At 42.4% G+C, this 27,918-nt stretch overlaps 1 protein-coding gene across 1 annotated transcript; it reads right to left on the bottom strand.

Annotated features, from left to right (window-relative positions):
• Positions 1-286: 286 nt before the first annotated feature.
• Positions 287-24,547, bottom strand: LOC101947002 (taste receptor type 2 member 16-like). Its single transcript, XM_005289711.2, has 5 exons — positions 24,446-24,547; positions 23,502-23,617; positions 17,557-18,139; positions 3,684-3,779; positions 287-418 (listed from the first exon to the last, which is right to left on the bottom strand). The coding sequence occupies exons 1-5, from the start codon at positions 24,545-24,547 to the stop codon at positions 287-289; spliced, it is 1,029 nt and encodes a 342-aa protein (XP_005289768.2).
• Positions 24,548-27,918: the final 3,371 nt, after the last annotated feature.

Here is a 27,918-nt window from a genome sequence, read left to right on the forward strand (position 1 = left end):
TGAAAAAGACCCATAACCTCCTTGCTGAGTTACTGATGTCCTCTAACCTTGTTTTAAATACTTCAAGTTACAGAGAATCCACCATTCATTCTGTGCCTTATGATTCAGAGAAGGGAAAAAAATCCAGAAAAACAGGATCCTTGCCAATCTGACTGGGAGAAAATACCTTCCCAACCCCAAACATAGTGATCAGTTAGACCCTGATTATGTGGGTGAGAGAGAATTCTCGGTAGTAACTCAGAGCCCTCTCCATCTAATGCCTAGCACCAGCTGTTGGAGATATCTGCTAATAGCAGTTGTGGATGTCATTGTAGGAAACATCATCAATAACCATCTTCTCTATAACTTTATCAAGCTCAGTCTTGAAACAAGTTAGCTTTTTTTCACCCACTACTCTTCCTGGAACTTTGTTCCAGAACTTCAAACAACAAGACAAAAACAACAAAAATATAATTCCTCTCAAGAGGAAACTCTTGCTTGAGGGAGGGCAGGAAGTGAGTGGGTGAGGAATCTAAACCTCTCCTAACCCGTCCCCTCCCCTGCCAAAAAAAACTGTTTGCAAGTTTCCCCAAATTATTAAAATAAATTTATAGAAATAACAGATACTCCTATCTAAATATTTACAGGGAAAAATAACCTAAGATCTTAGAGGCAGATGCCACAGGAGCTCTGCCTCAGGCTATGGCACTTGAGAAGAGACTGGTGTGGCGGCTGGTCTGCACTGCCTTATATACACTAGGTACAGAGAACAAGGTTGGTGAGGGTGCATGTGCTACCAAAAATCTCTGCTCAGAGGTGTAAGGATGTCCGTAAGGACAATTTCATGAAGAAGTATACATTTGACAATCCATCCTCTCCTGCATTCAGTGTCCTTGTCATCAATCCAGGTACATTCTGATTTTAATCTTCTTAACAAAACTCTGTGATTTGCATCCATCCATATAAAGAGAACCTGTGACAGATCCATGCCAGATCTGGTTACAGCTGTACTCTTATTGCTGATCAATAGTTATATCAGAGTAGTGCCCCAGTCAGGATCAGTGTTGAACAGTGTTTGGTGATGTAGACACAAAGAGAATTTCTTCGTCCTAAGTGCTTACAGTAATATAATAGGCAAGGCAGAGAAAGAGATGGACAAAAACTAATTGTTAATGGTTTCAGTAAAGCATGATGGGTCCCTTCCAGACCTATAATTTTATTATTCTATATATGTCAAAAGTATAGAACTTGCTAGTCACAAGTCCCTGTAACCTCTGCACCCATTTTTAAGTTCCCCAAACTAATTTATCCCTCATCCAAGAATCACAGCCAGCCCAAAGTGGAGTCCTTTCATTTCTCTCTTTTAAGTTTACAAGACTGATTTTAGGCTCCTGTCATGAGTTCTGCAAATCTGATTAATATTAAATAGGTAATCAAGGAGGACCAAACAAGATGTCAAAAAAACAGCACCAAGTTTTGCATTTGTGTTGTATAAAATAATAAATGGTTGGCTGAGATAAGTATGTCTTGTAGCAACTTTACCCTCAGAACACAGCAGAATCCTACTGAATATCTTTTTTTCATTTTTTTCATATTCATTTTTCATGTCTTTCATCCAGGTGCAGCTCTGTTACTTGTTGTAACAGAATCCACGTGAAATTTGCAACTGTCCTAAAGAAACAATTTTTACTCTGTGAGCACCAAAAGTATCTCTGGGTTTTCTCCTTCTGTGTACCCTTTTATTCAAACCAGAAAACCCCACCCTAATTACAAATAGTGTAATCATTCATTTGTTAACTCAGTAATGTTGCAATAAAGTCTATTTCCTGAATGACAGGAAACAACAAAATAAAACCCAAATATCTTACATTGCCCCAGGAGAATCAAGATAGCTACAAAAGGAAATCCATTTGCATGTAAGTTGACATGTAGGAAACAAAAAGACTTGAATATGACTAGGATGTGTGAGCTAAGAAGAAAAAGTTTGGAATTCATTGCTTCCTTATGATGGGTCAGAGAAGTGGTACTGCTTCTGTTCTCTGAATGGATCAGAGTGATTCTTATAATAATATTTCCATTGAAAATTATCATAGAAAGTAAAGTTGAAATTCTGACTACCCAGAAACAGATGCCCTTTGGGATCACGTGTGAACATGAATCTTGAAGATAATGTTCTGTGTCCTTGTGGTTCACTGTCAAAAGACAAATCCCCTGAACAACAGGCAATAATATGATCCTCAGTAAAGGTAAGATTTGCATCTCCTTGCAGACTGACCAAATCAATGGTCTTTGCACAGGAACTAAGCAGTGGCTGCAACAGCAGTGATTGTCCTTCAACAATGTTTGTGGACCATTGTGCCACTTGATCCAGATTTCAATGGCCCTGTTATGAGGTGTCCATCCCACACCAACCCTATAGGGGTGAAGGTGGTCAAGAAGAGGCCAACTAAGCTTCACAGTTGCATCTGAAGGGAGGGACAGGAATTTATAAACACTAATTGCTGATAAAGCCCAGCTGGGGGAGAAGCCATGTAAGGAATATAAAGGGGGAAAGTTGGTGGTAGCAGAGGGTTGCAGGGGGAGAGAGTGTGTAGTTACTTGCTGGGAGCAGAGAAGTGGAAGGAGGAAACCCAGGAGGCAGAATGAGTTCTGGAATCCTAGATCTGGAAGAAAGGTCAACCCCAGAGGAGTTGTGAAGGAAGAAAGCCTGAGAAGGCAAGGTAGGAAGAAGCCCGGGGGGAAGCAAAGAGGGATCATAGGATCTCTGGGTTGGAACCCATTATCAAGGGATGGCCTGGGTTCCCCTACCAGCCACTGGGATATGGCACAGGTCTGTTGAAGGTGTCATCTGGACAGCTGATCTGGTAAGACTTTGACACTCTGGAAGGCGTGACCTACTGGCCCTAACCAGATGACTGAGTTGCGAAGAGGGAGCACTGTGAATTATAGGAAGAGAAACCACCACAGCAATGGAGTGACCATCGGCAAGTGGTGTCATAGGGGAAGAGAGCTGCTAGGCCATGACTGGCCAGGAGGAAATGCTCTTGAGTTGAGTGACCCCCATTACAAGCCTCCTCATCCAACCTGCATTTGGTCTGCTCTTGGTGGAGCCTTCCAAGACAGCTAATTTGAAGTTAGCAGCCTCTGCAGCCACATTGCTTTTCCTGCCTCTTCCCTGTGCAGCCTCCCTCCAGGATTTAGGTGCTGCAGAGGATCTTGCTTGGTCCCTCTGCACCTGGGAAAATGACACCCCAAAGGCAGACTTAAGTGAACTGATCACCAAAGAGGGCACCTCTAAATGTGGACACAAGTTCTGTATTCTATTAATTTATTTGCATACATTTAATAAGTAATTGACTCATAGAAAGAAAATTTCATGAGTAAAACAAAGTAACATTCTAAGTAGTACAGATGCCACATGATTTATTTACAGTTATAGATGATTTAAGCATTTCAAATGCTTACATAACACTATCCAAACTGACTTTTAAAAAACACATTTGCAAAAGAAAAAATTACATGTCATGCAAAAAATCAGCTGAAATGACTATTTTAATTAGGTCTAGTTCCAGTAGTTCTAGCTCCTCCATTTTGTTACCCAGGCTCCTTGCATTGGTGTACAGACATCTCAGTTGTTTCTGCTCCTTTTCGCCCAGATACCTCATTAGATTACGTACAGTCATTCTACTGTCAATATCACCTACCTGACTTTTACTGTCTTTCCTCTTGATGTCCAGTTTCCTGCCCTCTGTTTTTCCTTTCTCTATTGCCGTATCCTTCTTTACTTGATATTCCTCCCACTGAATGTGAACATCAGGCATGGAGATTACATGAGCCAATTCCAACTCCCCCAGATTCCTTATTTGAAGTTCTTTGGTGCAGGGACTGAGCACCTAGCACAATGGTGTCATGGTCTTTGGCTAGAGGCTCCCAGGCATGATGGTAATAGAAAGAAATCATAGTAATAATAAAGAAGATCAAAAAAATTCTAACAGAATATCTCTCTATCAGAAAATACCATTGCATCTAATTCAAAACTTTGTGGGAATATTTAAATGTTGACAAAAATTAATTTGAATAAAAATGTTTCAATTTTTCATTTCTAACAACTTTCATTTTTTAATTTTATATTACAGAATATAATAAAATTTCAAGTCAAAATCAAAATGAGATATTTATATTTTAGTGAAACAAAATGTTTTGCTTCAACCTAAATGTTTTTCAGCTTAATTTTTCTTCTCCAAGATATTCTGAAATTCCTTTATTTTTGATCTTTAGTTTCAAAATCAAAGAATTTCCCAGGAAATGGAAATTCCATTTCCTGCACTGCCATAATGAAAAGGTGGAAGCATTATTGCAGTGAAGGTAAAGGTCAATATCACAATGAGCTAATAATGAAGCTTGGTATGGTGAGCTAAACAGAAAAAAGTCATAAAAGCAAAAGGGAATGTTCAAAGGCACATATGGCAGTTAGGCACCCAAGTCCCATCGATTTTCTATGAGAATTGAATAGTAAAATACTTGTGCCAAAGTTCTGGATCCCTCCCCTTGGGCTCCTGGACCCTCCCTCTTACAGGATCAAAGAGCACAAGCTCCATCCTGAGCCCAAAAGATGTACACTGCAATTTCATAGTCCTGCAGCCCAAGACCTGTTAGCTCAAGTCAACCATGAGTATTTTATTGCCCTGTAGACATACCCTCTTTGCCAAACTTAGGTTCCAAAATTTGAATATAATGGCTTACACGGATGGGGGAGCAGGTGTTCAGGGGAAAATGAGCAAAGCTAAAATAGAGATACTGTATTGCCACATTAAGAACTCCACAAATCAGGCCAGTACTCTTATTCTCTAAGCAGACTTCCTTCCACTGCTCTCTGTTCTGGGAATCTGAAGGAACAATTTATTTTTCCTACAGGAGCTACTGGAACGAACTCCACTATCATAATTGCCATCCTCATTGTGCTTCTGGGACCCCACCCCACCCACTATGTGCCCTTTTCTTTTCCTTTCTAATATCTTCTCTTTTCTATCCCATTCCTTTTTCCTTCCATCTAATAAGATTCTGACTTAGCTGGCCAAGACTAGATATTTTGCAACACTGCTGTAAGACTGTGGCCAGAAAGAAACAACTAAAAGCAATGCCCTAAACAGCCTGATGCTAATACAAGTTTGCCAGGTCTCAGAGTGTGCTGGGCCTATGTTTTTCCAGCAGGGAGGCTGCAAGTGAAAGTCAATGCCAGAGATGGACACTGCATTTTTTATCTTTGCAGTTCTTTTCTCTCCCCTTTTGCGTGCCTGTCTTGTTTTGCCTTCTTAGAAATGGGATCAGACTTTAACAGCAGCAGTGTGGGCTCCAACCAAGTTCAACTAATTTCTTTTTTCCCAAAAGGACAGTTATTACCATTGAAGAGGTTGTCAGCCAAGGGGCCAGCAGATTCTTCTAAAAACTCTCTCCAGCTAAAGGCAACGGAAAAAAAATGTTGTTAAAATGAAAGTCGTATTTAACACTTTACATTTCAAATGTTTTAACTCTGTTTCCTTCTTTTCTGTATCTTTAATAAAAGGTTAAAAGTCTTTTTAATGATGTGTTTGCCATGGTACTAAGCAGGCTGAGGTCTCTGTACCAAACCCTGAATTTTGTTCAACACTTCTTAATGTTGGACAGTGACTGAGGTATGTTAACACCTTTGGCCCATGGATACCATCTACAGGGCTTTATTCTAAATTAGCTTAATCTACATCACAATTTTCCTTACTGTAGTCATTATTTAAGGCAATTTTTCTCTTGTCACTTACTCTATGACACTCTATTAGAAATTCAGGTTGAGTTGTCTCATTGTGGTTGGTCACAGGAACAGTACTGGTTCTGTTCCCTGGTAGGAGGTGCATAATGTATCCAAATAGTCAGGAAAGAGACAGGAGTAGTTGTGATCTGATGAAAAATCATGTTTAGTTTATGGACAATTCATAAACACAAAAATGTACCAAATCTGAAAAGTCAATTGTTTCTAATTAATACAATACTTCGTCCTGCTCTAATATACAGGGCATGTCAGTGAGAGAGACACAGTTATCCATCCAGAAACCAAATATGACTTACCACATCAATACTCTGGTTCAGCCCTGGCTGAGCTCCTGCTTATCGCTGGGCACCAGGCTATTGTACAGGATCCAACCTTTGGATCCCACTTGCTTTTAAACCCGCTGGGTCTGAGCAATGTCCAGACCCCATCTTTAAATCTGGCCTTTCTGACATGCTCCTGAGATGCAGCCCTCTGCCACGCCCACCATCTAGTTCTCCCTTCTTAGGGGGCAGGACCCCATGGTTCAGCTGCCCTCTGCCCTCTGATCAGTTCCGACCCCCTCCCTCCACAAGTCTTCCCAATAGACTAAACACAACCTCTGCAGATCTCCACTTTAATGGGCAGTTATAAGAGTGACTCATTGTTCAGTGCACTTTGTGGTGGCTGGTTGTGGTTTAGCAGGATCTCTTCCTGTGGCACCTCTGCTGACAGCTACTCCGGCTCTGCAGTTGTCTGCTTTTTGCATCTTGGCCTTACAATCAGGTTAAATATAGCCCCATCTCTATTGGGGTAAAATAAAAGTCCAATAAGCAATAGTCTGTCAATGTCATGGTGCGTCTTCAGCCCAACACAGGTCTCACCCCTTTGTGTCAGGGGTATTTCCATATCACCTTCCTGGGTGGTCCAGTAAGGGCACTCAGGCCCTCCTTCTACTCTGGTTTCTGCTCCAGGGATCCTTTATTAAGCAGCCAAGGCCTGTCAGTGCAGACGCCTTGCTGCTTCCCTGGACCTCTTCCTACCTTGACCTATGTTAGGTCTTTCCCAGAGGCAGGACCGTTCCTAGGGAGGTGCGGGGCCCACGGTGGAAGTGACAAATCTGTCACTTCTGGGACTGACCTGTCACTTCCGGGTCCAACCGCGACAGCCAGTAGCACCGGCCCATAGGGCCACCCAAAACACAGGCCTGGAGTGGTCACCCTCATCACGGTACCTAAGGGATGGTTCTGCCCACAGGCTCTTCCCAGGCTCATTGTGTACTGGCATCTCTCTCAGCCTCTTACCCAGGATCACTGCAGACCTTCTTAGCACTTTCTGTCACCCCAGTGGTTCTGCTTCAGAAGAGTTTTCTCTACTCCCTCGGCAGGACATTCCCTGGCTCACTAGGAGGCTTTCTCCTCCCTGCAGGCTTCTCTATTAGTACAGAGAATCCTGGCAGTTTCACTTCCTCCAGCTTTCGTACACAACTGCCTTGCACTCCTGGTTGTAAACAGGGAGTCTCTGTCTGCCATCCATCTAACTCTGCTTCCTGGATCCAACCAGACTTCTCTCTTCAAGTGGGGGCTAGATATCTGCTTTTCTTACCAACCAGCCCCAAACTGAGCCATGCCCAGGCCTTTTAGCTCCTCCCTCGAGGCTTGACACTACTTCAGGTATATCATAGGAGGACTGACTGAGGCCACAGAGTCTTATTAAATCCTTCTTGCCCAGTCTTGTTTGCATACGCCATTTCAGAAATCTAGTTTGCAGTACATCATCTCCTAAGTAAACGCCTGGCAATTCAAGCAAATAACACACAAACTTTGCAAAGGAAATTTTAAACTGATTGGTTAAATCCACACTCTTACCCCCATCTAAATTTTGAAAAGGGAATTCCTGGAACTGCATCCAGCCTGCTATTCTAGGGTGGACCCATCTGAATGGAGGACTATTGGGTTTGATGACTCTTGATAGCTTTCCCATTGTTTACCCTTCTTCTGGGTATAAGGATTTCTCCTGACACCTCCAGGGTATCCCAGCTCAAGATGGAGACTATAGTGCAAGATACAGTAGGGGAGGCCTTGGCTGGATATTAGGAAACACTATTTCACTAGGACGGTGGTGAAGCACTTGAATGGGTTACCTAGGGAGGTGGTAGAATCTCCATCCTTAGAGGTTTTTAAGGCCTGGCTTGATAAAGCCTTGGCTGGGATGATTTAGTTGGTGTTGGTCCTGCTTTGAGCAGGGGATTGGACTAGATGACCTCCCGAGGTCCCTTCCATCCCTAATATTCTATGATTCAAAAACAAAAAGAGTTTTCAGCCTGATATAGATAAATAAAAACCTGTGCTAATCCATTACACTCTTCATGTTGAGAATTCACGATTCTCATTTTATCAAAGGCAGACATAATATATGGAACTTTATCCATCCCCCAAATACCTGATTTCTGTTGAACTACTCCAATGGAATTCCTTGGTGAAAATGTTCTTCTAACACAGCTGCTCTGTGTAAATGCAGTTAGAAGGCACAGATCCTTATCCTGTTTTGACTGAGAACCAAATATACCTAGTCTGAAATTGTGGCTTGAATTTTGCCATTATCTTGAATGGATCCATGATTTCACCCTTGGAATTGGCATTCAAAAGACCAAGTTGTAGCTCCATCTTCTGCTTTTGTATGGCTTGTGTAGAGCAGCAACTACAATTTTACCTGAACTTGATCAAGCCAGATAGCTACATCAGGACTATCAGAATTTATAGCAGTGAAGCCTCCTTCATATTTATAAATTGGGCAGTAGGTGGTGATATGTTTGATGTTTTGTTATGGGAGTCACACTCGCAAGGTAGGGAGTCCTTGATTTTCCATTGTGCATTAGATGTCCGCATCTATCATGACTGGCTTGAATTTGGTTCAGAATTGACCAAGATGTCTGTGGAAGGCCAAACCCAAGAGCCTTCTGAGTGGGATGCATCACAAGGTGCTGATTTTTAAAGTCTCGTTTAGCCCACTCTGCTTTCCAAGTGTCCTTCTGATCATAGCCTGATTGCATGAGGCTAAGCAAATGTTCCTAGAAAGGCTTGTCTGATGTAAAAAATTGAGTGGGGGGCATTGTCAATATCTTAGTGGATAAGAAGATTCATTGAGCTTTGCAGAGTATCGCAGCAGGTTAGCGTATCATCAGGGGAGCGATGTTAGAACAGCTAGCTATGGTCTTCGAGTTAACTTAAGGGATCCAATGATGAACCTCATCACTGTATTCACCAGGGTGTCAACAAGTTGCTTATGGCTGTATCTGCTCCATGCAGGTGCACAATATTCCGTTACCGAATATACAAGTGCCATTACAGATGTTCGCAGCATTGATGCCGATGCACCCTAGGTTGTCCCTGCTATTTTCTGAATTATGTTCACTCTGATTTTTATCTTTGCAGCTACTTTCTCAACGTAATCATGGAAAGTAAGGGTGTGGTCGAATTTCATTGACAGGCATGCTGGAGTGTAATCATGTTGCACATTTTTACCACAGAAAGCTACTTTCAATGTGTTTTTGGCACTCCTATTATCAAGATGAATTGTATTTACTATTGTTTTTCCACGGGGTTTTTTGAGCCTTCATTTCCGGAAGTATTGTTCCATAATTTGGAGGCCCTCATTTAATGCTTTCTCAGTGTCATGGAGGTTTGGTGCTTTGATTGTCATGGCAAGATCTTTTGCATATCCAAATTTTTTTTAAATGGAATGTTCATCAGAGATTTTCATCACTTTCACTCAGTCACTTAGCTCAGACATATACATTTAAATGTGCCTAACGTACAGCTGTATTACATATCAAAGGTCATCTACAATGTGATATATTCACATTGCAGAGGGAAAAAAATATAATCCCATATATAAGCAGGATGCTTCAAACACACAAATGCTCTAAATTATGCAAGGAGTCCCACTGACCCATACCTCACATGTGTAAAGTTAAGAATATGTGTAAGTATTTACAGGATTGTGGTCTATTTTTGAACATACTACATACATGCAATCCCAGATATTTCTCTATATACCAAATACTGAGGAGCTCTCTTGACCCTTTATGTATGGTATTCAATAAGTCTTGGAACACGGGAAGTTCCAGAAGACTGAGAGAAAGCTAATGTTGTGCTAATATTTAAAATGGGTAAACTGGATGATCCACGTAATCATAGTCCCGTCGGCCTCACATACTTCCCGGGCAATATAATGGAATGGCTGACAAAATCAATACCTGAGTAAAAAAGAACTCCACTTTATTTGTTCTGGCCGTAGTCTCTAATGACTTCTTCCTAGTTAAAGGTCAGAACCGGTAGTCTATCCTCATCCTCCTTGACTTGTCAGCCTCCTTTGACACACTTGACTATGCTCTTCTTTTTGAAATCTTGTTCTCCCTCAGATTCCATGACTATCCTCTCCTGGTTATTCTCCTATCTCTGTAATTTCTCCTTCAGTGTGTCCTTTGGGGGATCTGCCTTATCACTCTTCCAGTTTTATGTCCTTGGGTCCCTTCTCTTCTTTGCCATATCTTATCTATGAGTAATCTCATCTCCAAATATAAATGGAACTACCATCTCTATGCTGATAATTCACAGATGTACTTTTCTACTCCAGATCTCCCGCCATCTGTTCAAACTATAATCTTCACCTGTCTCTTTGACATCTCCTTATGGATCTCTAGCTATCAGCTAAAGCTCAACATAGCTAAAACAGAGTTTCTAATCTATGAATCTACACTTCCCCTCTTCAAATGCCTCCTCAAAATGTATGTCTGCGATCATGCTACAAAACAAATCAGGTCAGCTTACCAATTAAGGGATAGGTGCAATTATTTACTTTTTGTAATTTTTTTCTGATGGTTGGGAACCACAAGAGGTAGCAGCAAACTGATATAACCTATGCATCACTGAAGTCCAATTTATGCCCTATTTTCACAGTTTAAGTGGGAGTTAAGTGATGCAGAGATCCGAGAGCCTTGTAGACATGCCTTTTTGTGATTTAAATAAAAACACTTTTAACAATAATTTTGAATAACCATAACATAGAGTAAATGGTAATCTGCTGGCAGACAATTCTAGAACAGAAAAAAGTGAAATTCGTTGAACAAATTCTTTTCTACAAATTATTCACCCAGTCCTACCCATTATACATCTAACGAATGAAATCACAGCCATCTGTATTATTACAAGAAATGTAAATGTAGCAGCAGGGGATTAATTTTCAAGCTAATTCGTAGTGATGCAGCAGATTCTGGCTTGGGAAGTAGAGGGAGAATTGGGGAAGCAAAGCCAGAGCTGACAGAGATCTGGAGATACCAGGAGAAATGACCAAGAAGAAGAGCAATGCAGTGTTGGGAATGCAGTATCCCTTATCCATAGTGTGCACACTGTATATAGACTAGTCTTTCAAACCTTTAAAACAAGATTGAGGTTGTGAAGTGGGACATTGTCTTGTTGGGGGAGAAATGAATCAAAAATGATTTAGGACCTTAGGATTAAGTACATTTATATTTACATTTACAATATGCACATTATTCCTATAATTACCTTGAACGAGTAGGAATAGGAACAGCAGAATAGCGAATATATTGATATTACAGGCAGCCTTTCTCAAATGCAGCCACCGTGGCTGAATGTGGTCACCAGGGACTTTTCTTGTGGCCATGGTCTCATGGGTGGTGATGGGGAGTGGGGGGGAAAACAGCAGACCCTCCCTCGGGCCCCCAGCCAGGGTTGGTTCCTTCCCCCTTCTGGAGTCACAAACATTTTAGGAACAGGTGACCAGTGTGTGTTCTCCTCTTTTCTGAGGGTGGTGGGGCTTGGGATTTGGGCTTCAGCCCTGGGGCAGTGGGCAGCAGCTCTGGCTGACTCTGTCCCCCAGCCACAGAGCTCTGGGCTCCGGCTCCAGGCTCCCAACCTCCCCACGTCGCCCCTGACCCCTGCTGCCTCCTCCAGCCCCCAGCCATGCAGCAGGACCCCAGGCTCCAGCCCCTGACTCATGCCCATCACCTCGACCTTACAACCAGATGACTTTTTTCGTAAAACTATTTAAGTATTTTAGGAAAAACTATCAGAGCGGCCACCAGCAAGAGTTCATGGTTGCGTCTGAGGCCACCAAAAAATTTGTTGTGAGGACCCCCATAGTGCCACTTTCAGAATGTTACTGAACACAGGCCAGTGTTTTTCTTCTTTAACTAGACTACCTCTTACTGCTCTGTGTGACTAGGCCTGGAGGGAATAACTCATCATGATAAATTATATGAATTACAGCTTTTTCTTTCCATGGCATACCCATACACCGATTACACATGTTTCTTGATTGTTTCATTATTTGGTCAAATTTTTCATGGATTTGCCCCTCCCTCGGGCCCCCAGCCAGGGTTGGTCCCTGCCCCCTCCTGGAGTTACAAACGCTATAGGAGCAGGCGACCAGTGTGAGTTCCCCTCCTTCCCGGAGGCGGTGTGGCTTAGGATTTGGGCTTCAGCCCTGGGGCAGTGGGCAGCAGGCTCTGGCCATGTGGTGGCGGGCTATATCGCCCAGCCTGAGGGTTTCGGGCTCCAGCCCCAGGCTTTCCCCCCCCCCACATCACCCCTGACCCCTGCTGCCTCCTCCAGCTGCCAGTCGTGCAGCAGGACCTTAGCTCCAGCCCATGACTCATGCCCATCACCCCTGGCCCTTCTGCCTCCTTACCGACCTTCCCATCCAGGGTTTAACTTGTCCCCCAGCTTGCCAGGGATGAGTAAATCTACTGTGAAAAGTGATATTAACAAATATACAAATATCAGTTTTCACAGTAGCAGACTTACTAGCTGGCAAATCTAAAACAAAAAATCAACTAAAAAAAGCAAAACATGCAGAGTAACTTATTTGTATTTCTATTCTGTTTAAGTTCAGTAAAGAATAGTGACATCTGTATATTATTTTTATTATTGAGTCTGCAAAAAAAACATACATAAATAAATTACAATGATTTGGACATGTATATGTGCATATTTATTTGTTTTTCATAAAACTATTTAAGTATTTTAGGAAAAATTTTAAGAGTGGCCACCAGCAAGAGTTGGTGGTTGCAGTCTGAGGCCACCAAAACTTTTGTTGTGAGGACCCCCATAGTGCTACTTTCAGAATGTTACTGAACACAAGTCAGTGTTTTTTTTTCTTGAACCAGACTACTTTTTACTGCTGTGTGTGACCAGGCCTGGAGGGAATAATTCATCATGATAAATTATATGTATTACAGCTTTTTCTTTCCATGGCATACCCACATACCGATTATACATATTTCTTGATTGTTTCATTATTTGGTCAAATTTTTCATGGATTTCCTCCATGGTTTTCTATTAGAAATTCAGGATGTGTTGATTTGGTATTGTTATGAGTTGGGTGAAACCTTGTGTTGAACTGAGCGAAAACCTGATTCAGACCCAAGTAATATTTTATAATGCATCTTAGACCACACAACTGTTTTCCATTCACTAATGTATCTCCTCAGGACTACATCAAGCATTCCACACTTCAGAAATGCTTCAAAGAGACAACATTTATTTGTAAATTAAAAATATCAACCTACCAGAATAATATGTCCTCTTCTTCCTTTGAAATGTGAAATTCTCACATACACCCCACACAAACATGTACACATTGTTATAGCCCTGGCTGAGTCCGCTCATGTGGACAGTGACGAGTGTAAGGGTAATAGGGTATTAACCTGGGAACAGTATCCAATGGCTCAGCAAAGAGAGAAAATGCAGCATCTGTCTCGGATGCTGACTCTCTCTTAGAACCTCATTGCTACAAAAACAGAGGCAGAGTACATGGTCTTATCAGTCAACCCAAGATCTGGCAAATTTGTACTAGCATTGGGCTGTTTAGGGCATTGCTTTTAGCTTCCTTTTTTCCAGTCACAGGAGAGAGATAGGAAAGAAAAGAAATAAGGTGTAGAAGGAAAAGGACACATGGGGTTGGGAGATATCCAGAATTTAGCTGGAAGTTGATGGAGGTAGCAATGTCATCTGTGTCCTCTCCCTGGCCCGGTCTGGTCAGGATATTTGTTAGGACCAGGATGAAGAAGTTCCAGTATCCCAGGGGATAGTAGGGATGGAAGCCAAGATGATAAAGCTCACTGCAATGGTTGTTGTCAGACAACTGCTTCTTTTACTAAGAACTCTTTTCTTTTTCAGAAGCCCAAAATGGAGTTTGGGGCAGAATAGATGATCCTCTCATTATTTTGTCCACCAATAGACCTAATTTCCAATACACCAATTTTGTTTAATTGATTTCTCCTCTTGTTTACCCATCATAATCTTAACATAATCGTTGAGTGGGATCAGTAAAACCTTTTCTGTTTAAATTAATTCAGTCTGTCTCTTTCTTTCATCTGTTCTTACAAAATTTAACATAACAAATCACTTGGCAATTTGTGAACTTTCACTCACAATTTACAGCTGAGTTTACACTTAGGTTAAATTTGTGGACCCAATTATCATAGCAGCCATATAAAAGAATTCTCACTATTTTCTTTCTGGAATCTTTCACTTACATGATTGTTCTTATCTGGCACAAGATTGATGGGGAAAAATTTTGAGCTCATATCTTAAAACCTGTGAGATCTCTCTCTCTCTCTCTCTCTACCAGCTTAGGATGTTTCAGGCTGTCATAGTCAATTGGTCAGAGTCTTTCACCTCTTTTTCCTCCAGATGGCCTGTCCAGACAAGAGAGGGGTACTTTGCTTCAGATGTCATTTAAACATGAGAGAGAGCATAAGGTTCTCTTCCGCTTGCTTTCAACATTTATATGGGTCAGTGTTCCCTTTACTCTGCCTCAGGGGTCACCTTTGTATTTTCACAGTCTAATTACAGACCCCCAGGATGTTGGATGTAGTTCAACGTGGTCCAGTGATTTGGCAGTGGGCAATGTCTGTATTAGGTGATTGTCAAAAGTTCTAGTAAGGAATGATCATTTTCTTGACAAATCTGCTGGGCTCAACAGAGACAGGTACTGTTTCATACATATGTTGTAGAACTCAGTAACAGACTTTTGTCTAAGGCCAATGGACACGAGGCCCGCATTTGTTTTGTGAAATATAATTAAAGACTGTAAGCTAGTTATTCACACTCTCCCCCATTTACACTCATTAAACCCATGACAGTTACTTAGGAAAGACATTAGGGAAATGACTCTGAGGGTCCCAGCCTAGATACAGGATTTTAGCTAACCCCTGTGCCCTTTAACCTGAAGACATAAAACTGCTTTAGCATTTCTTGTTAAACTGACTTCATTCAGCACTGAAAAATTCAATGTTTCCAGGCCTGACATGAATTGTGGCTCATGTTCCTTACACCAGTCTGTTGTATTGTACCCAAGTTTTGGATCCCATGTGCTTCCAGCTAGATGGGTCCAGATACTGTCTCTAGTAATGGCCTCTTAGGTACAATTACAGGTGAAGACTCACTGTTTGGCCTCTTTCTGCGGGGAGACCTCACAGTCCAATTGCCCTATCATCGGAAACCAATGCTGACACTCCAAAGACTTCCCAGCAGTTTATGCATATTCCTTCCTCTCCCCACCTGCCAAGTCCCACTTGGCTGTAGTTGCTGTGTAATTGAAGACTCAGGGACACATAGCAACTACAGTAAGGAACAGCACAGGAGATTTACACTCTTAGCACAGGAGATTTACAGAGCTATGCAAAGCGAAGTCCTGAATACAATCCCCTCCGAGTCCTCATTGCACCTCAGAATCCTTTGGGTTTGGTCAGTGTCCTTCGAGAAGTACACCACCTCCCTCTTGCCTCCATTCATTCAGTTGGGATTTCCATTCCTGGTGGCTCCTTTTGGCTTATAGAAGCCCACCTTTTAAAATCCATCTCTCTCTCTCTCTCTCTTTAATAAGGTGGGTCACTGAAGAAACTACAGCTCTTCCACTCAAGTGTTCAGTCCAAGGGGAATTCCACATCTCCCCAAACAGGTTTTTGTGAAGAGAGAATTTATTCAAAGACCTTGCTCTCAAAGAAACTATTCTTCAACTATTCAATGGCAGAGGCCAGGATTACTTTGCTGCACATTTCTAAGCATGTGTTCCAGGGTCTTGCTACCATATGGCATCTCTAATCCACTGAAAGTTACAATAATGGTATCCATAAAACAGAAAGGAATTCATAAGTTGACACAGACATATTCTCCAAACTGTCCCACATGTCCCAAATTACCCTGGTCCGAAGCCCACAAAAGACTATATTTAGTAGACTGGTCTCTTTGTTTTTTAAATTTTAACTCACTATTTCAAAAATGTTCATAACAGTGTCACCATATTTCAACCATCGCTAATGTTCATTGCCTCAGGTTATTCCAGGGCTAGATGCCAATGCTGGGTCCCTTTCAAAAGGGGATTCTCCTATTCCAGTGGGACTCCATATTACTGTCCACCCTGTAAACTCCTCTGAATACAATCTTAAATGTCTTAACCACAGTATTGATAATAATTTATGTTTTATTATTTAAATCCTCTATAAAAATCTTTTTTCCAGGCAATGGTCATGAACAATCCTTTCCCCTCTCATAAACGTACATGTACATTCCCTTAACTATATTATATCACAGTACTGAATTATCAACCTTAACTATTCATGCTTTTTGTTCAAGCTTCTTACTAAATTACCAAACAATTCACTAGTTAGATGTAGCTAATAGATGATTTGTATAATTAACTGTATGGTTATGTTACTTTGAAAAAATATATGAATCAAGCATAAACTTTTTAGTATAACAGGGTGAATTTCAAAGGGCTGAGACTAAGATTCCTTCTTTGAGTGAAGTTTAATCCTGAAAAATTGCCAGTTTTATCCTCAGGTAGGTAGAGACACAAGTACTCATATTTCTGCACTCAGTTGAATTGTGGGCACAAACAGTCTCTGAAAAAAGCAGGGTATCCTTTTGAAAAAGTGGCTCCTACAACTGTTATTTCAATGATTCAAGTTGTTTTCTCTGTATCTGACAGTCTAACAATTTCATGCTTGTTTTTCCATTGCAGCCTTTCACTGCAGGTCAGATGATGACACAGTTACTTATTAAAAGAAGAAAGTTATAGTCATCCAGCCAGATTCTAACTAAGCCTTATCACCTAGATAACTGTTCTTGATGCTTGGGGACAGTGAACTGCAATTGACTAGCCTTTTTTATTAAATTCCAATAGACAGTCCTATGACTGTCCTTTCTTTTACAAGGGATGCATGGACCAATCCAGGCAGGGTCATCTCATTTCTATCAATGGTTGGTTTATTTATTTATAAACAAAATGTCATTTAAAAGTGGAGACCAAATTTCAGTCCTGGCCGAATCCATCATATGAAAATGAATTTGGTGATCTCATCCAATGAGAAGTCTCTTCTTAAAAAGATAGCAATTCTACTGCAGGAAAGGACTCATGTCCATTGGAAGAGTTTGAATGGGAATTGGTGGGGAATGTGAAAATGATTTTCTTGGAAAGTGCCAGTGGCTTTGTGTACTATAACAAAAAGAAAGATTTCAAATGGATAATAGACTGGAGAATATGGGAACAAAGGGTAAAATCAAATATTTTTTCCACTATTCGGCTTTTTAAAGGTAATGAACATTCTTGATCCAGAAGGACAGGAATTGCTATTATGAAGTAACCTATCTGAAACAGCAATTGGCAGAATGCAGAATTTTTCCTGAGGCCAGTTTTAATTTGGGGTTGCCCAGAATCAAGATAATGGAGTGTACAGAAGGGTAAGCAGCACTGATAAATAAAAACACCCTCATTTTCCATTCAGCATTCAAATAAGATATGTTTCCTATTGAGAATGTTGAAGCCACATAATAAATATTGTAGACGATGAAAAAGGACACCACAGATTTAAGAGCACGCACATGGGCGTCCGTGCTGGGGTTTCTGAAATTTGGATTAAGGTCTGAATTAAGGTTCATTTTCCTGATGTGTCTCCAAAGGGATATGATTAACAGAACAGATGAAACAATAAATACAATAAGGGGGAAAATAGATCCTACGCTGTGTATCAGAAAAGTGAGTTCCATAAGGTTCTTTATCTTGTCTGACATCGTGCTATTTGTTGATAGACGATCTGTGGAGTTGTGAGAGGATAAGCAATAGGAATAGCTGAACAATGTAAAAGCAACTGTGGTAACCAAGCAGTAAAGCACAGATCCCAAAAGTAGCCATGGCACCAGTTTGGAGATTTTCAGTTTTAACCAGCTGAAGAGGGACTGGTTGAAAGTGGCAATCTTCACACAGTAGAACACAGAAAGGCAGCTTGCAAAACAGAGACTCATTTGGTTTATGAACAACCAGATAGCTATATAAAGCTGAGCTGTTTGAAATCTAACAAAGAGATGTGAATATAACTTAAATAAGGAATAGTCTGTCATGAAGAATTGTAGGCAAAATCTGGACAAGGCCAGGCTGGTTATGATCTTATCATAGGAAGTCAGCGTTCTGCTTTTGGCCCAGTCGATACAATTTACGGCAACAATATATCCATTTACAACAACTCCCACTGAGAATTCTATTGCTGAGATAATCATATAAAAAATAAAAGCAGTAGCTAAAGACTTTTTCATCCTTAATTCTTAGTTTGTAGCTCACTTCTCAAGACTTTCCAGAAGTCTTGGTTTAGAAGACATCAGTTCAGAAGGCTTGATTTAGAAGATTGTTCATCTCTGGCTCATGGATATACAAAGCTTAGTCCTTTTCGCATAGGTTCAAAAGCAGGATGAAAATTAAGTTTCGCCTGTTGTTCATATATAGCCAAGTCATATGATGAAGATTCAAATCTGGCATCTATCCTGTTACTAAGTATCTAGTTCATGGAAAAAGATATTTGCATGTCCCTTCCCAAAATGCCCTGTTAGTGACTAATCAAATTATTATTTTAATAAACTGAAAACATAACCATTTATTTGAATGTAGTAGGTGCTTTCTAAAATAAGTATGAGGTAGAACTTGAAAGGTACATTGGCCTTAGTTAGCCCTCAGCACAAGAAATAATATTATATACATATGGCAATGGTCAATGGAAACTGGGAGATACATTTAGATAACTGTGACAAGATGTTTGGACAAATGTGCAGAATTCCTACCCTGATTTATTTTCATTCAAACTCATTTGTTACCATTCTAGTTATAAAATAATGACAGATCCCTCAAAATAATCTCCAGCAGCACTTATGACATCCCACTTGGTGTGTTTTCTGTGTGCAGGTTTATTGTAAAATGGAGATCAATACAATAAAGAGGATGTAAAGCACAAATGCTAAGAGGAAGAATGCAATCTGCCTTGAGCCTTGAAGTGCTAATCTCTACCCATATGCTTAAGCAGCAGTATGGATTGGTATCCCAAACACTCCTTCTGTTTTCATATGGTTTCCTTTTCCTGACATCTAGTACATTTCTTGCTCTTGAGGGAAAACCCCAGACTAAAGCCACAATTTCTGACCTGTTCTTTTTAAGAGAAAGACTTAAGTGTTTGCAGGCAGAAAAACAGAGTAGGTGGACAGAGGAGAAGCCAAAAGAGGGAATTTGCCTGGGAACCGTCCGAGAGGAGCTATGGTGAGTGCTGCATTAGGGGGCTGTGTTGTGAGCTGGTACGGTGAATATCCAAGTTTCTGCTGTGACCATTTATTTGACTGCTGCTAGTTGCAGGGACTGTTTGATTGTGTGTTTGTTTGTTCAAAAAATATGAATTGGGAGTACTTTGTTCCAGGTGAGCCTTGCGTGGTTGATTGGAGGGAAGGCTTTGAGCTGGGGCAACTGCTTTGCGCCAGCAGACTTATAAAAAAGCAGCCACTTTTGAACGGAGTGAGCTGCGAACAGAGAAAAAGCAAACAGAGGGAGTTTCCTTGGGAGTTTGCCTGGGGGGAGTTCCCACAGAGGATTTGCCTTTCAGGCTTCTGAGAAGTAGTTATAACATCTGAAGAGTCTCTTGGAAGGAATACAATATAGATAGTGAGCGATCAGCTGTTGTGACCTGCACAGGATATGCTATGTTTGTCTTTCTCCCAGAGGATAGAAGCAACTTTGCCTGTACGAAGTGCAAACTGGTCTCCATATTGGAAGAGAAGGTTAAAGAACTAGAGACCCAAGTATCAACCCTGCATTGCATCAGAGAAAATGAACATTTTCTAGATAGAAGTCAGAGTTTGGTACTGCACGCACATCATGCTGAAGAATAAGAGAGGACAGTGCAGAACAGGAAAGAAAATTGGCAGCATGTGACCTCCAGAAGAAGAAAGAGGAGAACCCATATACCTCTAATGCAGACAAAGGTAAGAAACCATTTTCAGCCTCTCTGCACAGGTACTGCGGTGAAGAATGGTTTGGACGAGTCATCTGAGGGTACAGATCAGAAGAAGACCCCATTGACTGGAAGGTATCGGATGCATTGTCCTAGGGATAGTATTCCACAACCACCACTCCCAAGAGGAGGAGACAGTTGGTGGTGGCTGGGGCTTCCCTCCTAAGGGGGACGGAGTCATCTATCTGCCGCCCCGACTGGGAAAACCGAGAGGTCTGCTGCTTGCCAGGAGCTAGGATACACGATGTGATGGAGAGACTGCCAACTCATCAAGCCCTCGGATCGCTACACCTTCCTGCTTCTCCACGTGGGCAACAATGATACTGCCAAGAATGACCTTGAGTGGCTCACTGCAGACTACGTGGCTCTGAGAAGAAGGATAAAGGAGTTTGAGGCGCAAGTGGTGTTCTCGTCCATCCTTCCTGTGCAAGGAAAAGGCCCTTACATACCAGTCAGGCTCACTCAAGGCCCACCTGGAACAAAGCACTCCCAATTCACACTTTTCAAACAAACAAGCAAGCAAGCAATCAAGCAGACAGTCAAACTGACAAACTGTCCCAGCAACAGACACTCAGATACTCACCAACACATCCCCCCATGCAGCACTTAGCGTACCTCCTCTCGGACAGATCCCAGCCAAACTCCCTCTGTTAGCCTCTGCTGTTCATCGCCCCAACAAGGGAGTACTGTCATGGATGGATATAAACTGTTCAGGAAGGACAGGCAGGGCAGAAAAGGTGGGGGAGTTGCGTTGTTTATAAGAGAGGAGTATGACTGCTCAGAGCTCTGGTATGAAACTGCAGAAAAAACTGAGAGTCTCTGGATAAAGTTGAGAAGTGTGAGCAACAAGGGTGATGTCGTGGTCGGAGTCTGCTATAGACCACCAGACAAGGGGGATGAGGTGGACGAGGCTTTCTTCTGGCAACTAGCAGAAGTTGCTAGATCACAGGCCCTGGTTCTCATGGGAGACTTTAATCACCCTGATATCTGCTGGGAGAGCAATACAGCAGTGCACAGACAATCCAGGAAGTTTTTGGAAAGTGTAGGGGACAATTTCCTGGTGCAAGTGCTGGAGGAACCAACTAGGGGCAGAGCTTTTCTTGACCTGCTGCTCACAAACAGGGAAGAACTAGTAGGGGAAGCAAAAGTGGATGGGAACCTGGGAGGCAGTGACCATGAGATGGTCGAGTTTAGGATCCTGACACAAGGAAGAAAGGAGAGCAGCAGAATATGGACCCTGGACTTCAGAAAACAGACTTTGACTCCCTCAGGGAACAAATGGGCAGGATCCCTTGGAAGAATAACATGAAGGGCAAAGGGGTCCAGGAGAGCTGGCTGTATTTTAAAGAATCCTTATTGCGGTTGCAGGAACAAACCATCCCAATGTGTAGAAAGAATAGTAAATATGGCAGGCGACCAGCTTGGCTAAACAGTGAAATCCTTGCTGATCTTAAACACAAAAACGAAGCTTACAAGAAGTGGAATATTGGACAAATGACCAGGGCGTAGTATAAAAATATTGCTCAGGCATGCAGGAGTGAAATCAGGAAAGCCAAATCACACTTGGAGTTGCAGCTAGCAAGAGATGTTAAGAGTAACAAGAAGGGTTTCTTCAGGTATGTTAGCAACAAGAAGAAAGTCAAGGAAAGTGTGGGCCCCTTACTGAATGAGGGAGGCAACCTAGTGACCGAGGATGTGGAAAAAGCTAATGTACTCAATGATTTTTTTGCCTCTGTCTTCACGAACAAGGTCAGCTCCCAGACTGCTGCACTGGGCAGCACAGTATGGGGAGAAGGTGACCAGCCCTCTGTGGAGAAAGAAGTGGTTCGGGATTATTTAGAAAAACTGGATGTGCACAAGCCCATGGGGCCGGATGCACTGCATCCAAGGGTGCTAAAGGAGTTGGCGGATGAGATTGCAGAGCCATTAGCCATTATTTTTGAAAACTCATGGCGATCGGGGGAGGTCCTGGATGACTGGAAAAAGGCTAATGTAGTGCCCACCTTTAAAAAAGGGAAGAAGGAGGATCCGGGGAACTACAGGCCAGTCAGCTTCACCTCAGTCCCTGGAAAAATCATGGAGCAGGTCCTCAAGGAATCAATTATGAAACACTTAGAGGAGAGGAAAGTGATCAGGAACAGTCAGCATGGATTCACTGGGAGGTGTGGTAGATACACTAGAGGGTAGGGATCGGATACAGAGTGACCTAGACAAATTAGAGGATTGGGCCAAAAAAAACCTGATGAGGTTCAACAAGGACAAGTGCAGAGTCCTGCACTTAGGACAGAAGAATCCCATTCACAGCTACAGACTAGGGACCGAATGGCTAGGTAGCAGTTCTGCAGAAAAGGACCTAGGGGTCACAGTGGACGAAAAGCTGGATATGAGTCAACAGTGTGCTCTTGTTGCCAAGAAGGCTAACAGCATTTTGGGCTGTTTAAGTAGGGGCATTGCCAGCAGATCGAGGAATGTGATCAGTCCCCTTTATTCAACATTGGTGAGGGCTCATCTGGAGTACTGTGTCCAGTTTTGGGCCCCACACTACAAGAAGGATGTGGAAAAATTGGAACGAGTCCAGCAGAGTGCAACAAAAATGATTAGGGGTCTGGAGCACATGACTTATGAGGAGAGGCTGAGGGAACTGGGATTGTTTAGTCTGCAGAAGAGAAGAATGGGGGGGGGGATTTGATAGCTGCTTTCAACTACCTGTGGGGGGGTTCCAAAGAGGATGGAGCTCGGCTGTTCTCAGTGGTAGCAGATGACAGAATAAGGAGCAATGGTCTCAAGTTGCAGTGGGGGAGATCTAGGTTGGATATTAGGAAACATTATTTCACTAGGAGGGTGGTGAAGCACTGGAATGCGTTACCTAGGGAGGTGGTGAAATCTCCTTTCTTAGAGGTTTTTAAGGCCCGGCTTGACAAAGCCCTGGCTGGGATGATTTAGTTGGGAATTGGTCCTGCTTTGAGCAGGGGGTTGGACTGGATGACCTCCTGAGGTCCCTTCCAAACCTGATATTCTATGAATCTATGATTCTAAGGCCAGAAGAGACCATCGTGATCATCTAGTTTGATATCCTGTACATTGCCATCCATAGAACCTCAACCACACACTTCTGAAAAAGGCCTTAACCTGTTGACTGAGTTACTGATGTCCTCTAATCACATTTTAAATATTTCAAGTTACAGAGAATCCGCCATTTATTCTACTTCAAACCAGCATTTGAACTGTGCCCCCAAAAAAGGTAACCCTTCTCTGCAGTTGTTCCAGTTTGAATTCATCTTTCTTAAACATGGGAGACCAGAACTTCATACAGTATTCCAGTGAGTAGATCTCACCAGTGACTTATAAAATCATAACAGAACTTGATTATCTCAATTGGAAATACCTCACCTAATGCATTCTAGGAATGCATTAGCCTTTTTCATGGCCACATCACATTGCCCACTCATAGTCGTCCTGTAATTCACCAGTAAACTGAGATCTTTCTCCTCCTCAGTCTCTTCCAACTGGTAAATCCCCAGATTACTGGAAAAAATCCTGTTGTTAGTCCCTAAAGTCCCTTGCACTTTCACTATTAAATTTTATCCCATTTCTATTACTCCAGTTTTCAAATTTGTCCAAATCTTCTTGTATGATATTCCAGTCCTCCTCCATATTAGCAATAGCTCCCAACTTTGTCATCTACAAATTTTATTAGCACATTCCTACTTTTTGTGCCAAAGTCATTAATGAATATGTTAAATCAGATTGGTCCCAAGACCCATTCTAAAGGAATTCCACTAATAACCTCTCTCTAGACTGATAGATCATCTTTCAGCATGACCCATTATAGTGTAACCCTTCTGCCCATCTGAGTTGGCAGCAACAAGTGCCGGGTTCAGTATCTAGGGGTTCCGTTTCAATAAAGCAATGCAAAACCAGCTCGAGCTCCCACCCAGTGACCTGGGACAATTACATACCACCCCCCTGGGCGCCTCTAAGAGGCAATACTTCCCCACGGAAGTACGGAGTCTGAGTGTAGCAGAAAATGTTTAATAACATGGGGTAAACGACATCAGCATTAAATTGGGAAAACACCACAAACAGGATTCATAGCACAAACCATGAGCAAAAGACCCACCCCCAAAGTCCCTAATGTCCAACACCCCAAAAGTCTCTTGAGTCCAGCAACTCCAAAATCACCCAAAAGTCCAACAACCCAAAAGTCTCTGTCCCTGGTCAGTGCAGCCCCAGAGTTCAAAAGTTTATCTGCAGAGTCTTACTCCCTCCCCCCCCCAGCCTGGGTGGAAATGGGGGCAAAAAAGGTGCACACGGGGTATTAAGGGGCACCTTACGTGGTCCGAGACTGACTGCCCCACCTCTCCATGGGGTTCTGCTGCAGTCTTCACCACCAGCCTGTCCGCTCCTCCAGCCGTCCTGTGAGCATCTCCAGCCATCCCGCAAACTGCTCCGCTCTGCTCGCCATCCCCTGGACTGCACCAACTGTCCTGCAAACTGCTCCACTCACCGTCTCATGGGCCACACCAACTGTCCCACAAACTGCTCTCGCCACTTAGCAATAAATCTTCAGGCTCTCCTACTAGTTAACACAGCACTCAGTGATCTCAGCTCATAGTGATTTCAGCTTGTAGTAGGGAAGCCCTAGTGCTAGTGCATTATGGCCCAAAGTGAATTCAGCATAGCCACGTGTAATTAGACTCTTAATGGAATCAAAATTAGCTCTGCTATTCAACAGTGGAGAGAGGAGATAGTACAATTGGTGTTTCAGGCCCTCAAAAGGGGGCCCATACCATCAGGTACAAATACCTGTCCCCAGCCTCTCTCCATTCACTGGGTTTGGTAACCCATGCCCCTTGCCTAGCGGGTGCTACTTAGTTAATGTTGAGTCCCTCTGTTATACAACAGTTCCACTGGCCTTGATTCACAGAATCAGGGTAACAACACTTTATTCTTCCTGCCCCAATAACAGAGGAACTGGGGATCCCACACCAGTCAAAGTAACCACTTTCAGTTGCTGTTGTCCCAGGCTAGGCGGGTAGGTGTGCCTATGCAAACAAGATCAGCCCCTGGAGTTCTTTTCCACCCTCGCCATAATTCAACACCAGATGTCAGGGTAGAGCTCATCCTGACTCTGCTTACATCAGTTTCCCATTTAACCAGTTCCTTACCCACCTTTGAATGCTTGTATTAATCCCCATCTTCTCCAATTCAACTTACAATTTTCCTTATGGAACTGTATCAAATGCTTTACTGAAAAACGGGTCAATTAGATCTACTGCATTATTATAGAATTTCAGCTAGCGTTTCAAAGAAAGAGTTTGTGCCAGATCAACCTGATCTATATTTTGTAAAACCCTGTTGTAGTTTATCCCATTTACTTTTAACCTCTATGTTTTTAATTAGTCTCTCTTTCAAAATTTGTTCAAAGAGGCCTGTAGTTTCCTGGATTACTTTTTTCTCTTTTATTCTTAAATATAAATGCTATCTTTGCAATTCTCCAGTCTTAGGATATGACCCCCTCAGTTTACAGATTCATTAATAATTTTTGCTATTGGCATTGCAATTTCATGTGCCTCTTCCTTTGAAAGAATTATAGACTCATAGAAGACTAGGGTTGGAAGAGACCTCAGGAGCTCAAAGCAGGACCACCCCAACTAAGTCATCCCAGCCAGGGCTTTGTCAATCTGGGTCTTAAGAACCTCTTAGGATGGAGATTTCACCACCTCCCTAGATAACCCATTCCAGTGCTTCACCACCCTCCTAGTGAAATAGTGAAATATGCAAACTAAACCACCCTCACTGCAACATGAGACCATTGCTCCTTGATCTGTCATCTGCCACCACTGAGAACAGTCGAGCTCCATCCTCTTTGGAACCGCGCTTCAGGTAGTTGAAGGCTGTTATTAAATCCCCCCTCACTCTTCTATTCTTCAGACTAAATAAGCTCAGTTCCCTCAGCCTCTCTTCATAAATCATGTGTCCCATCCCCCTAATGATTTTCCACTGGACTCTCTCCAATTTTTCCACATCTTTTCTGCAGTGGACGGCCCAAAACAGGACACAATACTCTAGACGTGGCCTCACCAGTGACGAATAGAGGGCAGTCTCAATCTGCTGGCAATGCTCCTACTAATGCAGCCCAATATGCCGCTGGCCTTCTTGGCAACCAGATAAAACTGTTGACACATATCCAGCTTCTCATCTACTGTAATTCCTAGGTCCTATTCTGCAGAACTGTCGCATAGCCACTAGTAGTGCATGGGATTCTGCACTTTCCCTTGTTGAACCTCATCAGATTTTATTGGCCCAACTCTCCAATTTGTCCAAGTCATTCTGGACCCTATCCCTACCCTCCAGCATAACTACCTCTCCCCGCAGTTTAGTGTCATCCCTGAACTTGCTGAGGGTGCAGTCCATCCCATAATCCAGATCATTAATGAAGATGTTGAACAAAACCGATCCCAGGACAGACCCCTGGGCCACTCCGCTTGATACTAGCTAACAACTAGACATCGAGCCATTGATCACTACCCACTGAGCTCGACAATCTAGCCAGCTTTCAATCCACTTTATAGTCCATTAATCCAATCCATACTTTTTTAAATTGCTCGCAAGAATACTGTGGAAGACGGTGTCAAAAGCTTTGCTAATGTCAAGTTATATCACCTCCACCACTTTCCCCATATCCACAGAGCCAGATATGTCATCATAGAAGGCAATCAGGTTGGTCAGGCATGACTTGCCCTTGGTGAATCCATGTTGACTCTTTCTGATCACCTTCCTCTCCTCCAAGTGCTTCAAAATGGATTCTTTGAGGACATGCTCCATGATTTTTCCTGGGACTGAGGTGAGGCTGACCAGTCTGTAATTCCCCAGATTCTCCTTCTTCCCTTTTCTAAAGATGGGCACCCTATTTGCCTTTTCCCAATCATCCAGGGCCTCCCCATATCACCTCAAGTTTTGAAAGATAATGGCCAAAGGCGCTGCAATCACATCAGCCAACTCCCTCAGCACCCTCAGATCCATTAGATCCGGAAAGATGGACTTGGGCATGTCCAGCTTTTCTAAATAGTCCTTAACCTGTTCTTTCACCACTGAGGGCTGCTCACCTCTTCTCCATACTGTGCTGCCCAGTGCTGCAGTCTGAGAGCTGACTTGTCTGTGAAGACCGAGGCAAGAAAAACATTGAGTACTTCAGCTTTTTCCACATCATCTGTCACTAGGTTCTCTCCCACATTCAATAAGGGTCCCACAGTTTCCCTGACCTTCTTCTTGTTTTGCTAACATACCTGTAGAAACCCTTTTTGTTACCCTTCACATCCCTTGCTAGCTGCAACTCCAATTGTGCTTTGGCCTTCCTGATTATACCCCTGCATGCTCGAGCAATATTTTATACTCCACCATAGTCATCTGTTCAAGTTTCCACTTCTTGTAAGCTTCCTTTTTGTGTTTAAAAACACTGAAGTTTTCTCTGTTAAACTAAGGTGGTTGCCTGCCATATTTATTATTCTTTCTCTAAATCACAATGGTTTGTTCCTGCACTCTCAATAAGGCTTCTTTAAAATACAGCCAGCTCCCCTGGACTCCTTTCCTCCTCATGTTAACTTACCAAAGGACCAAATGTGCTCGGCTTTGGCAGTTCTCATTTTTCCTCTATACTTTCTGGACTCCTAGAGGTCGTTTTTCTTGATGATCCAATCCTTTCTTCTCTTCCTGTCTGTGATCTACTTTTTTTTTTTTTTTTTTTTTTAAATTTGCAGCAGTGTAAATCCTGAGTGAATGAAGCATTACCATGGAATCTTTTAAA

Source organism: Chrysemys picta, chromosome 3, assembly GCF_011386835.1.
Source record: "Chrysemys picta bellii isolate R12L10 chromosome 3, ASM1138683v2, whole genome shotgun sequence".
Taxonomy (NCBI): domain Eukaryota; kingdom Metazoa; phylum Chordata; order Testudines; family Emydidae; genus Chrysemys; species Chrysemys picta.